This window comes from Leopardus geoffroyi, chromosome A1 (assembly GCF_018350155.1).
Source record: "Leopardus geoffroyi isolate Oge1 chromosome A1, O.geoffroyi_Oge1_pat1.0, whole genome shotgun sequence".
NCBI classification, from domain to species: Eukaryota; Metazoa; Chordata; class Mammalia; order Carnivora; family Felidae; genus Leopardus; species Leopardus geoffroyi.
Window position 1 is genome coordinate 226,971,878 of NC_059326.1, and position 14,124 is coordinate 226,986,001.

At 44.2% G+C, this 14,124-nt stretch overlaps 1 protein-coding gene and 1 long non-coding RNA gene across 2 annotated transcripts in view; one reads left to right on the plus strand and one right to left on the minus strand.

Annotated features, from left to right (window-relative positions):
• Positions 1-7,720, minus strand: part of FBXL7 (F-box and leucine rich repeat protein 7) — a 397,177-nt gene extending 389,457 nt beyond the window's left edge. Inside the window, exon 1 of the mRNA XM_045441663.1 lies at positions 7,444-7,720. Coding sequence (XP_045297619.1) covers positions 7,444-7,480 — 37 coding nt within the window. The 5' untranslated portion in view covers positions 7,481-7,720. The remainder of the gene's footprint in view (positions 1-7,443) is intronic.
• A 445-nt stretch (positions 7,721-8,165) lies between these two features.
• LOC123578663 lies at positions 8,166-10,427 on the plus strand. The gene is made up of 2 exons (XR_006702450.1): positions 8,166-8,365; positions 9,881-10,427. It is a non-coding gene; the product is annotated as an uncharacterized LOC123578663 (long non-coding RNA).
• The last annotated feature ends 3,697 nt before the right edge of the window (positions 10,428-14,124 follow it).

Sequence of the window (14,124 nt, forward strand, 5' to 3'; positions counted from 1 at the left end):
ACTTCTCATCTTGCTCTAAAAGCATCTGCATCCCTGCCTCGCTTCTCAGCGACTGAACGTTTTTAGAGCAAGTCTATTCTCCCTGCAGATTTAATGCCGTGAGTAGGTGGGAGCAGGGTTCGAAATTTCTGTAACTAGAACCAAAAGAACGAAAACAAAAAAGAGCTACATTCTGGCAAAGGTCAGCTGATCTGGCCTCCATTACTACACAGAAGATCTGTTGCTACGTCTCCCTCATGGTACACATCGTGTGGAACAAAATATCAGAGCTTCTGTGCTCGCTTCGGCAGCACATATACAAAATATCAGAGCTTCTTAGGAAGATGCTGTCTTCGTGTGATCCCAGGCAATTTGCAGCTTCTGATCGAATTTCACTAACCAGTAATGCCAATTAAAAGTCTTATGTACAAGGTAAATCATGTATTCAAGACACTCAACATGAGCACAGTTAAAGGTCTTGCTTCAAGTTCAGCAGATCAACATGTTTCAGGGTAATAATAAAAGTGAAAAGTAACACCATAGGTAGAGTCAGTGTCCGTTACTACACTGACAATACGGACAAGTCACTTATCAGACCCAATTTTTGGTGCTGGAGCTTATGTTCACAGAAGGCAGGAAAGTCAATAAAATCAGTAGATTTTTCGAATTAACAACCTAAATATATCTAGCTAGACATAAACACAAACATGTAACAGGTGGAGACGAAGAGAGAGGACGAGAAGAACCCAGGGAAAGTGGGGAAATATTTTTTAACACCTAAAACGATAGAGCTGTATTCAGGAGAGGGGAAGTGAAGCAGTAAAATGAGATAGAATCAAACAATAACCCTTTATCAAACATAACTTCACATGACCGAATATTTGCAAGGGAACTGGGCATAGGGTCCTATAACATACCCCTCGGTCAATGCAGAAATCTCTAGTACATCATCCTTTACTGTAATCACCTCCTTCCCATGTCTGATGACTCACTCGCTCACTGAGAAGCCTATCTCAGAGGTGGTCAGCTCCAATCATGGGGTTTTACTCAGACTCGGCCAAATCTACCCTCTAGTAACTCAAATACAATTGGTCGTTGCTCGGCATCTTGCGATTTAATTTTGTCAGCACGACAGTTCTTCAAATACTATTTTTTAATGAATTAAGTTTCTTTTTTTTAACATTTATTTATTTTTGAGAGAGAGACAGAGCATGAGTGGGGGAGGGGCAGAGAGAGAGGGAGACAGAAATCAAAGCAGGCTCCAGCCACCCCACCCCCACCCCCACCCCACCGCACCCCCGCCCCCTATCAGCACACAGCCTGATGCAGGCCTCGAACTCACTGACCTCAAGATCTTGACCTGAGCTCAAGTCGGAAGCCCAACCCATGCAGCCACCCAGGCGCCCCTTTAATGAGTTAAGTTTCTAAACTTCATTTATTCCCTTCGTCATTATTCAGAGAATTGACTCACTCTTGATTTTATTCAAGATTATGTCATATATTTTAATACATCCTTAACACCAGCTTAAAATCCATATCTAGACTGCCCCACCAGTTACACAGCCAAGTAATCTGCACAGCTTCCAGAGGGACACCAGTAGATAAAGGCTGAAGGCAAAAGTTATTAGTTACTCAAAACCAATCCAGAATTCGTTTTCTCTCAAAGGGCAGAGGCAGTTAAGACAAAGCTTTTGTGAGTTGATTCTCAGGGGAAAACAAACGCTCCCTCTCTTTTCCTTCTCATTTTAAACATAAAAGATTCCCCAAATCTCTGAAAATCTCTTATCACCCTCAGATCCAAGATGGTCCCATGAGCTACACTAATGCTTTGATTTAAACCGGACAGTAGAATCAGTCCAGTTTCTCTTGATTGTCATCAGAATGAAATTATTTACTGGAGGCAAAAGATGAAGACCTATCTCTACCTAAGAACTTTGGAGATCTTTGGGGTTGTCTTCACATATCCAGTGAAGACAGGCAATATCCCCTGGTCCTAGGCTTCCCCGACCCAAAAGCAGTCACAACACAGCTAACGTAATATAATTAGATAAAAAGATATTTGCAAAGATTCTAGGCAAAAAAAAAAAAAAAAAAAAAAAAAAGCCCAGTGACCAAAACTGACTCGGTTCCACTGTAGCTATTATGGAGAGCTAATGATGTGACACTTGCATAAAAGGATGACTTACGCTCCCCAGAATAGAACGTATTCACCTTGGTATAACACAGTGGTTCCAAGTTATAGTCAATGTGCTACCTGGATGGGTCCTCAAGGATCAGTCTTTCACTTCCTTTAAGTCCTGGTCCAAATGTCAACTTTTCAAAAAGGCCAACAGTGACTGACTAAAATTGCAACAGTCGCGTCCTCCCAGTCTCCAAATAATCTGATGACTGTTTTTATTCAGAGACATTAGCCCCTTAGAATGTATCACAAGGGTGACTGAATTACTGGGTATGTATGCACACGTTAATTGTTCCACTTCCCCTCCCTCCCAACGTGCATGCGTGCACGCACACGCACACGCACGTGCGCGCGCGCACACACACACACACACACACACACACTCACGAAGAAACGATTGACAAGTACAAGATCTTACTCCGTTTACTGATGTATCCCAACTATCCAGAAGAGTTCCTGGCACATAGTAAGAAATAAGAAATCAACATACGTTAGTTGAATGAACGAATAAGTGACTCTGGGCTTAGACAGACTTGGCCGGGAGTCCCAGTGCCACCTACACCAGCTGTAGGACCTGGGGGAAAAGGTCATGTTCTCTACAGCTGTGTTTCCCCATTGGTAAAATGAGGACCTTAGGAGTGCCTGCCTTTAGGACTGTCATGAGGGTTACGTGAGTCAGTGTACGTCAATGGCTTAGAAGAATGCTTGGACACAGGAAACTTTCAATAAACATTAGCTGCCATTATTATCATTATTCCAAGATCTGTTTCCCGAGGTGGTGATGGATTAGTGATGATTTATGTGTTCAGGCAGCTGACTATCCTGATATCCGACAGCACAGGTCTGAGACGGTGAAAGGGCACCCAAGGCACTTGATAAGAGCAGCAGAGAAACCAAGAGTCAAACCCCATCACGATGTCCTCATCAGCTCCAATTCAACAACACCTAGGATTTTGCAAAGGAGCTGTTAACTGCGTATTAAAGCTGAAACTACTGAGTAAGTGAGGGTGAGGCTCAGACACCTTAAAAGGAAGGGAAAGCAGCCGGTCCCTTCCTACTAGAACAGGCAGATTTGTTTCTTTGACTTAGCTGGAGTCAAAGCTAATGGTCACAAGCTTCACTCCAACTCATTCTCCAGATTTCTACACACAGGCTGAAATTTACACCTTATGAAAGAAGATAAAGGGGGAAAAAAAACCAGCCTTCCCTGAAAGAATTTATCAGAACATCCTAATCATTTAGACATTCGCGTATGTTTCTAGAAATCTAAAGATCAGGATTGGTATGGTAACTTTTTCCTGGAGCAAAATCCAAGTTGGCAGTGGAGGGGAGAAGGAGATGGGGTTACAAATTAAACCATTAACCTGAATAGTCACTGAGTATTTAGCAAAACAAAACACTTTGGAAACACCCATTATTTACACAGATTTTGAATTTAGGAAGAAAAGCAGGGAGTCCAGGACTGATTTATTAGGAGAGGTGAGTGGTGGGGGGAACAAGTGAAGAAGACAGAGGTGAAGGAAAAGAGGGTGACAAGGGGGGAGGGGCGCTTATGGATTTCATGGCAATAACAGTCTTAACTTCCCTATTATGATATTCCCTATATATTATATTTACTATATTCCCTATTATAACACACCTTCCAAGGTTAATCTCCATTAAGTGGTCCATTAAGGCATTAGGAGAGCAAAATAAAATGAATGACCATGTACTCAAGAATTAGATCTTGACAAGTAATGCCAATAAGGAATTTCTCTCCTCACTCGAAAGAAAGAAAGAAAGAAAGAAAGAAAGAAAGAAAGAAAGAAAGAAGAAAGAAGAGAAGAGAAGAGAAGAGAAGAGAAGAGAAGAGAAGAGAAGAGAAGAGAAGAGAAGAGAGAAAACCATGATTTCAGGAGAACTGAGCAAGGTCACAGAAGCTAAATTGAAGCGGGACTCTAATGTACAGACTCCCAAATTAATGCTCTGCCCTACACAAGAACTTCCCCAAGTTTTAACAAGTACGTGATAAATGATTCAATTCTAGGAGGAGCCCAAGATTCTGCGTTGTTCACAAGCTCCAGGGTGATGCTTATGCCACATGCATCCTTGAATTACACAGAACTGGAAATGTCTGCCCTGTTGCACCTGCTACGGTAAGCCTCGGGAAGCATTTTTGTTGTTTTAATGTACAGAGTGCTTTTCAGTAGCAGGAGAAATAAGATTACATAAGAAATCCTGAAGTTTTAAACATTCCAATAATTGAACACTCACTGTAAAAGGAAGGTGGCTTGCATTTACATTGGTGGTGTCAACCCTAAAATATACCTAAAGTGCAGATTTTTCTTTAATTTTTTTTAACATTTATTTATTTTTGAGACAGAGAGAGACAGAGCATGAACGGGGGAGGGGCAGAGAGAGAGGGAGACACAGAATCGGAAGCAGGCTCCAGGCTCTGAGCCATCAGCCCAGAGCCCCACGCGGGGCTCGAACTCACGGACCGTGAGATCGTGACCTGAGTTGAAGTCGGACGTTTAACTGACTGAGCCACCCAGGCGCCCCTAAAGTGCAGATTTTTAAAGTATACTCAAACACCTATGTTTCAGAGTGGAGCGGTCTCTCACTGCATTCTATGGATATGCATCCACTAATAATTTCCCCCTTTCATTTCAAGTTAGGTATGGTTTGAAATAAATCTCTGAAATAAATCTTATTTCAAAGTATACCTAACTTGTACTAAACCTACTAAAACTGTCTTAAGTCTCAGTCTCCTTAATGGAGATACTGTGTTGAAGGGTTGAGTCCACTCTCTTTGAAATTTGACATCTTAGATTAAAAAACAAGGGGACACTGACACGTTGAATTCCAACAGGCTTATCTGCATGTATGTTACCACCCGTTGACACACTGTAACAAGCTGACCAATACCAATTACAGTTGACCTTTGTACAACCGGGGTTTGAACTGTGTGGAGTCACTTACGTGTAAATTTTTTTTTTATAAACACGGTATGGAATTGCAAATCTATCTTCTCTTCCTTGAGACTTTCTTAATAACATTTTCTTTGCTCTAGCTCTAAGAATGCAGTATGTAACACATATAACATACAAAATATGTATGCAGGAGTATAAATCAACTGTCTGCTATCAGTAAAGCTTCTGGTCAACAGTAGGCTCTTGTGGTTAAGTTTGGGATGCGTCAAAAGTTATACTCAGATTTTAGACTCCAGGGGAAGTTGGTGCCCCTAAGCCACACATTGTTCAATGGTCTACTGTACATATGTTATAACCCTATTTAGGAGAGGTCTAATGTCACTGGGGGAAAAGATGTTTTTTTTTAAGTTCACGTTACTTCTCTTTCTCTTATTTTTTCCTTACCGATCACAGAGGAATCTCCCAGCATTTGAACAGAGTCTATGAAAACTAAGCACAATGTGTCCCTCCAGCCAAAACTCAGTTACCGCCCGAAGCTTCCTATTGGTTCCCCTGAATCAGCTGAGCCCAAGAGGCTTTCCCTATAAAAAGTTCCACAGTGTATCTAAATCTGATCCCAGTAAAATTTCACTTCAGCCGAAGTGAAAATGCAGAGGTAGCATTTACGGATAACAGCTGGAGATCATTAGTTCTCTGTCTCTCCTTTTCTCTCCCAAGGGTTGAAAACTCCACTGTTCAGACAGGAAGTCGTCACACACCACACACTGCACCATTCGAGAACGCTGGGATAGAAGAACAAGTTGCAGAGAATCAGGGGTGTTGGGAGTGGTTTCATTCAACAACACAGAGCCCTGACTCCACTTAACTCTTGGGGCGTCCTCCCCACCGCCCAACAGTGTTCAAGGATCACAATGTATGCACATCCAGAATTGACAAGCACACATTTTACGCCCTGAAAGCTTTTTAATACCCAGAGTAAGAAGGCTTAATCTTTCATTATTCCACAAATTTTTAAAACATTAAGAAGTTCTGGGCGGCGGCCAAGATTCTCCAATAATCTTTGTTGGCATATTTTTGCATGGGCTATTTAAAAAGACAACTGCTAAACTTTTTTTGTTTTTAATTAAATTATCAAAAAAAAAAAAAAAATCTCTCCCACAAAACTGCCCAGAATAAGGAGACTATATGTATGCAATTCAAAACATTGTGATCTGGAAAAGAATGATTTAAACAAAAGGTTCTTGTGGGTATGGTTTTTTTAGGGCGGGTAAATTTGCTGTAATTGCGCAAAGCTGCTGAGAAGGAACACAGACACACACGGGGATAGACATCCACGTTCTGTGACCACACCTCAAAGTTTTGAACAGGATGATAGAAGTTTCCCTAACACCACATGCTGAATAGCCACTCTGCATTCCTACCAGTCTGCAGGCGCTGGACCCGGTTTGTAACAGCCTGTCCTGGGGAGGGGGTGGGCGGGGGTGGGAGGGGGTGGGCGGGGGTGGGAGAAGGGGGGGGCGGGTATAAAAGCGATCCTGTCTCTTCCACTCCCCTCCAGCCAAGTTCGCGAAAGACAAACCTTCCCAACTTTTGAACTGCGGGAAATGCCTATGCAGGATGCAAATTGGGGGCAAGCTGTTAATCAACTCGGTTACAATACTACGGTTTTATGCAAAGAGGAGGAGGAGCGAAGGAGAAGCCAACCCACACATCCATCATCCTTTTAGGGGTAGGTGGAGTTTAAAGTTTCCCCAACTTCCAACTTCCCACTTGACAGGCAATATTTCTGTGCAATTTCCAGCCCCACGTAACAGATGGTCCTTCGCCCGTCCTGAGCCCCGAGAGAGACCAGACAAAGCCCCCGGCCACTCCTCGCCTCGCGAGGCCCATAGGTGGTGTTTCGCGAAACCGTCAGCTCAGGGGCCTTGAGCTGAGAATGGAAACTTAACTTCTTCTTCCAGAAGTTGTTCCTGCTTACAGGAGAGTCCCGGGGACTGGAGCACAAAGGCCTGGGAAAGTTTTCTCAGCGTTATTTTTCAAAACCGTCTTCCGCCATCTGCCAAACCATCGCCCTAAACCCCAGATGCTTAGGGAAGGAAAGTTGAGGCACATGTGCTCAGAAATACGGCAGAAATGCAACTCGAGCCCTCCCAAAGACGACCTGGGAAGTTGCTTAAAGAGCCCCCCACGGTGGGAACGCATCCTCGGGGCCCCCCGAACGCTCAGTGCCAAAGGGAAAGGTGACGGCCCCGACAGGGTGCCGAGCAGGGGTGCGCCACGGTAGCGTGCGAGAACCTTCCTCCCCAGACGGGAGGGCGAGGGGGAGAGGAGGGGGGCGCGATCCGGGAGGCTGAGGACGGGCGGCCCACTCACCCTCACTGCCGTACTGTTTGCCATTGTTCGCGCCCATCCTGCCGCCGTCATGCCCGCCGTCTCCCCGGACACTCCATAGCTGGGGCGCACCGCCTGCGCGCTCCGCCAGAGGAAAGCCCGCCCGACGGGACCGTTAGCTGCGCATACCCCACGCTCCGGGGCCAGGCTCCGGCCGGGGGCGGCCCCTTGCACTCCGGTGGGAGGGGGCGCTGCGTCCCCGCCTGGCACCCCCGATGGCTCCGGGTGGGGCCGGGGGCAGCCGCCGCTCTTAGAATCCGCGTTCCGGGCCAGCGGGCGCAGCGCCGCGGAGAGCCCGCGCCCCGGGGCCGCCCAGAGGCTCGCCGCGCCGCCGCCGCCGGGTCCCCATCCGCCCGCCCCGATCCCTCTGCGGTGGGCGCTGAGCCGCGCGGGCGGCCGGGGCTCCCCGGCTCGGCCGCCTCCTCCCGGCGCCCCTGCGCGCCCGCGGCTTCCCCGGGGAGGGCGCGGCGGCCACTTGTTGCGGGTGCCCCGAGCGAGCAGAGACTCGCGACCCGGCGCCGCTCGCCCGCGGGCCGGACTTTTGTTAGCGCCAGGCGCCTCCTCTCGCCGCCCAGCGTCAATCACAGCTGGAGCCCCGGGGAGGAAGGCCGGCCCGGAGATGCGCGGCCTTTTAAAGGGGCAGCGCGCCTTTTCGGGGCTCCGGCTCCCGGCCCCGGCCTCGCCGCAGGCCCGGGCGCCACCGGGGAAGCAGTTTGAACGGAGGAACGCGCTCCTGGCTCTGTTTTACTATTGTTCTTTTGCAGGCTTGGCCCCCGACTTGTAAGATGAGCTTCCAGGCGTCGTTTGAAATCCCTTGGGTTTGCCTGCCGATACGGCCTATTTTGGGTGCGGGGTCCTTTAAAATAAACAGGCACCGGAGTCGGGTTCTGTCTGACAAAGTCAGGTATCTCTGCGGGCATTCTCCTGTGGCTCCCACGTTTGGGGACTGAGGCGGGGAATGGAGGAGAGAGGGAGGGAAAACTTGAGGGGAACTTAGCAGGGAGTCACTGGAGAGCCAAAGACATTCCCCGCCCCGGTGGAAGGTTTCCTGGCTCAGAACTTTTAAGAGCTTCCTAGCCAGGAAGTGTATTTTTCTCCCCGTTTCGATGATTTTTTTTTTTTTTTTCCTCCTCCTGGTTGGTGATAGCCTTTGTTTAATACATCACAACCTCTTTTGGAGACTTATCTGGCACTTCTAGACCCTTAAAGGGGCCCTTTGGTATTCCCTCCATTAAATAGAAAAAGCAAGTTCCTCTTGATGTAGTCCCTTTCCGTGTAAATACCTAAAATTCGGTAACGTTGCATCTTTGTAAAGACCTGGGACGTCACAGCGCAAATTTCTTTGAGGAGAGGCAAACACACAGCACAGTTTCTCCTTATAGGTGTTAGATGTATGAAATTAAGTTAAACATGCGTACATAAATTAAGTGAATCACACGTCCTGATACGTATACATGCAAAATACAGAAGCATGTGTAATACAACTGCATGGAGAACCAGGGCTTTTGTAATTACCTATTCCTTCAAGAGCTTTCAACCACCTGCAGAAATTGAGGTTGCATTGGGGTAATTTCCTTAAATTTGGCACAATTGTCTTTCTTAAAAATAAGATAAAGCATCATGTTTCAATATTCTAAAGTCCAGACTTTGTGTGCAGGATAAATCATGTATCGAAAGAAAATGTCATAAACGTATCTCTTTTCAAGGACAGGTTTAAATAGGTTTGGTAACATTCTGGTAACAGGTTTAAATAGGTTTGGTAACATTCTGGTAACATTTCAACCTCCCTAGTCCGAAGAGATTAAGGACTCCATTTTCATTCACTTTTTTATATAGAGTCTAGCATACTGCCTGGGTGATAGTATGTGTTTCCCATATCCTTAGTGTTAAATTAAAATCTTGTGTCACAGGCCCTAAATAGGAGGTATGGGGGTCCAAAATTTGGAAGGGGCATCTGGGTGGCTCAGTCATTTAAGTGTCTGATTCTTGATTTCAGCTCAGGCCATGATGTCACAGTTGGCGGGATGGGGCTCTGTGCTGACCGCCTGGAGCCTGCTTGGGATTCTCTCCCTCCCTCTCTCTGCCCCTCCCCTGCTTGTGCATGTGTTCTCTCTCTCTCTCTCTCTCTCTCTCTCTCTCTCTCTCTCAAAATAAATAATATTTAATAGAAAAAAATGGGAAGAGTTAAATGGATTTTCAGAGACTCCAATCCCAATCCAGAAATGAGCTGAATCCACATTACCTTCATCCAAAGTGGTTTTCCGCTCACCTGGTCTTTGTAATTTTCCATCACTATTTAAGGAACTTTCCTGAATCTGATCCTTTTGGAGGCGTAATTGAAGACAAAGCCAGCAAAAAGTAGTGAATCAATGGAAGCTCATCTCAAAAGTAGAGCTAACAACCTTTTTTTTACATGCAGTTGTCTTTTTGATGATCTCAGGCCTTCTTCTGAGCTCTATGAGTCAGGACACCGACAGCAGAAGAAACTGAGGCTCAAAACTTTAAATACGTGCAGTCACCCAGGTGGTAAATGACAGATGTATTCAGGTTCTCAAGTCTTCTTCTCACAGAGGAGGGTCACTGCCTCTCTCAACCTAGCCATTATTCATCTTGGTCACTGTCACCCCTTTATGGTTGGGTCACCGCCCAGGGTCTTTAATATCAGAGCAGAGCTAACAGTGACAAGTAAATTATAGTGACTAACGACATTTATCAACTTTGCAATTAAAGTCTTTACATATATTCAAGTCTCTCTTGCCTACCATGAGGGGGAACAGAGATGATCCCGTTGAACAAACCCCAGTTTAAAACAAAATAGAAAAAAAAAAAACCACTTGATTTTTAACATCTTCTGGTTATGAAATATAAATACGTGTTGTCATAGTTACTATAAAAGCTTGCATGGAAACATGGTTAAGCAAAGAGAAGGAAAATTCCTGCCAAAAATAAAAATGTATTCACATGTATTTATTTTGATTTTTTAATTAAGATATTGTACAAATAAATGATTTTAACCAAAAATTCCTATCTTTTTATCCAGTTACCAAACACATAGAGATTTGTAAGCTTATTGAGAAAAGGATAGTGTGGTTTTCACCCTTGTGTTCCTAATATGTAGCAAAATTTTTAACACAAAGTAACTACTCAGTAAAAACTTGCAGAGTAAATGAATGTTGAACAAAGAGATAAAGTACTTTGAATGTTATTCCACTTTCTCTCTCTGCCTTTTTTAAGAGGCTGCAACCACTGAAAAGATCAAAAAACAAGTAAGCATTCTAAATTACCCCAAAACAACAATACTAGGCGACTACTGTTTTTCTCCAACCAGTGCCTTCCAACCTTGTTCCGGGAACACCAGTTCCTGTGCTTTGGGAACCAGTTTCACCAAGATTCCAACTGTGGGCTTCCAGTGGGAGCTCGTCAGTTGTGGAAGTCATGGTTGGTTTCTTGGCCAAGTGAGAGCCCGTGATCAGGCTGCCCCAATTACCCACCTGCCCTTGTCCCTAAGGGGGGAGTAAGCAAGTGCTCCCTCCCTCCTTGCTAGACCTAGAGTAGAGTAGTATGTCCTGGCAGTGAATCAGGACTTTTAGCATCATCCAGGAGTCACAGGGCAACCCCACCACAGCATCAGTACAGACGATGTGGGTAGCCAGAAATTCTCACACCACCCAGCAGTAAGGAGGAGCCCCTTGCCTCCAGTGTCAACAGTGGTTGAATGGGAAACCTGAACTTCTATCTCCACCTGGCAGTGATAAGGGGGCACAGTTAAAACAGAAAGCTTTAACTTTATGTATTAATATTATATGTTAACTTTATATCACAACCCATAGTCTCGTGGTAGCATATGAAAATGACCAGGTTTCAATGGAAAACACTTGTCATACCAAGTACGAGGAAGATTTCAAACGAACGAAAGAAGACAATCAACAGAAACCAGCACCAAGATGATAGAGATGTTAGAATTATCGGGCAGAGATTTTAAGGCAGCCGTAGAAAAAGGTACTCAATGAACAATTATGCAAACACTTGTGATGCATGAAACAAGCAGAAAGCCTGAGCAAAGGAACAGAAGATATGAAGAAGGAGCCGAACAGGAATTTCAGAACCAAAATGGGAAAGCTCAGCGGGTGGGCTCACCAGCAGAATGGAAGAGGCCAAAGAGAGAATCAGTGAAGTGGAAAACAGGACAATAGATATTACTGAATCTGAAGAACAAGGAGAAAATAGGCTGAAAAAAGGACAAAGCCACAGGGACAGGCGGGATTATGATAAAAGATCTAACATTAGTGTCGTCAGCATCTCAGAAGGAGATGAAAAAGAGGGAAGAGCTGAAAATCTACTTGGAGAAATAGTGGCTAAAACCTTCCCAAATTCTTAAAATATGAAAGTTCTAGAAGTGGAGAGCAGCTTCATGGTTGAACAGATTAAGGTGAGTTCAAAAGGGAAGTGATGGATTATGAAAGGGCAACATAGATTTTTCATGATGAGGAATATATCTCAACTGTTTCCATGTCAGTATCAGGGTCGTGGTATTATACTATAGTGTTATAAGATGTTACCACGGGGAAAAGTTGGGTAAAAGATAAATGGGATCCATTTGTATTCTTTTTTTACAGGTGCAAGACAATCTACAATTATCTCGAAATGAAAGTATAATTTGAAACAAAGAAGCCCTTTTCTTGCCATAAGAACTATTTCTGCATATTCTTTCTGTGCTACCATTTACAATACCTCCCACATCCCCCTCATATACAGATGCTCCCCTGGAAGAGCAAAAGTCCTAATGAGAAATGATTCCTTAGTGTTAATCAAATTTACATCTGAGTCTAGACTTAGGCAAAGAAGCCAAAAATGGTCCGTGCCCAAAACCATGAATTTCGTTTTATGAGAATTCACAGAGTCTGTCGATGAATTGCTAAATTAAATTGTCCATTTGCTTTGTCCTATGTAGACCTGATTGCAAAAACAAAAACATAAGAGTAGAAAAACCTATGTTTTAGTTGATATTTACCTCTCTGTTTCTATTTTTCAGCAGTGACCTTTCAGCCACTATAATAAATATATCCACTCTCTGAGTAGCAAGAATATGTTCTTTTCTAGTAGCATATTTTTAGAATATTGAATTCAAAAGCAGCTGGATTTATAACACCATAGGCCCCCATTTTCTCTGGGGGTCGAGCCACCCAAGTTCAGGTTAATCTCCTGCCCTTGGCGCTGGTGAGGGACAGGCTGCCTATAACTATATTAATGGAGCCCAAATGCCAGGAACCAATCAGAGCACGTCTTTCCTTCAGCGAGACTTAGGCTGAGAGGCGTGCAAAGGAGCAAGTCATTAAACACATGCTTCCTTGGGAATGCTGTAGACAAAATCAAGTTTCTCATGAAACCCGTGTTAGGAAATATTCAGATGGTCATAAGAAATCTAGCTTGTAAAAGGAAAAAATGAGCCAAACGGTACTTTATTCACATTTATGGTGACTTTATTTTTCCTCTTGAGCATGCTGAGTTGCCTTCAAAAATCTGAATCACCTGCTTATCTTTAGTTATTTTCACATTTCAGAATATGGTTAGATTTCCATGTTCTTACTGCAGTTATATGGGAAGATGGCAACTTAGTTCTCGAGTCGACCTGTGTTTAAGTGTATGTTATCTGAAAGAGAAAATATTGTTTTTAAGTTAGTATCAATTTATTATCGAAATATGAAGCTGGATTCTTCACAAGGCAAATATTTGTTTCAGATAGAAAATAAAGGTATAGGGGCGCCTGGGTGGCGCAGTCGGTTAAGCGTCCGACTTCAGCCAGGTCACGATCTCGCGGTCCGTGAGTTCGAGCCCCGCGTCGGGCTCTGGGCTGATGGCTCAGAGCCTGGAGCCTGTTTCCGATTCTGTGTCTCCCTCTCTCTCTGCCCCTCCCCCGTTCATGCTCTGTCTCTCTCTGTCCCCACAAAAATAAATAAACGTTGAAAAAAAAAAAAAAAAAAAAAAGAAAATAAAGGTATAGATGCTTCTCATGTCGCCCCCGCCAACAACATTTAGTATATTATTAATTAACCTGCAAAATGAGAGGAGAGGAAAAAGAACGTGGACCAATTGTATTTTATTATTGCCACTGTGCTGTTTCGAAATAAGTGTTTGCATGTCTCACTTAATGCTCACAACTTAATCAGGCAGTGCTTCTAGACTCCACTTTATGCATGAGGATACTGAGGCTCAGAGAAAATGAGTAAATCCTGTAACGGTGCACAGCAAGACTGGAACCAAGATCAGTTTGCAAAGCCTACGATATGTCTCACCACTTTCCGCCCCCGATTTCATGCCGTCACGTGCCACCCTAGTTTTGGACAAAGCCCAGCTTTCGACAGAGATAGTATGTGTTTAACTTAATAAAGAAAGATACATCTTCTGACATCTGTGAAACTTAATTAGATTTCAAACCCAGTATTTGTTATGCAACACGAATCTTCATCATAGCCACAATGATGAATGGCTGGATATCTCGGAAATTTAATTTATATATTTTGATCATAATAAAGTACATAGATGGCTTACTAGTTTATACGGGACTCTGGAAATCATCTCCTTACCAAAGTTTCCCTTCCAGCCCTGAAAAACCAAATAGCGAGTTGCTCTAATCCAAACTATCGCAATATTCACACACTCCCA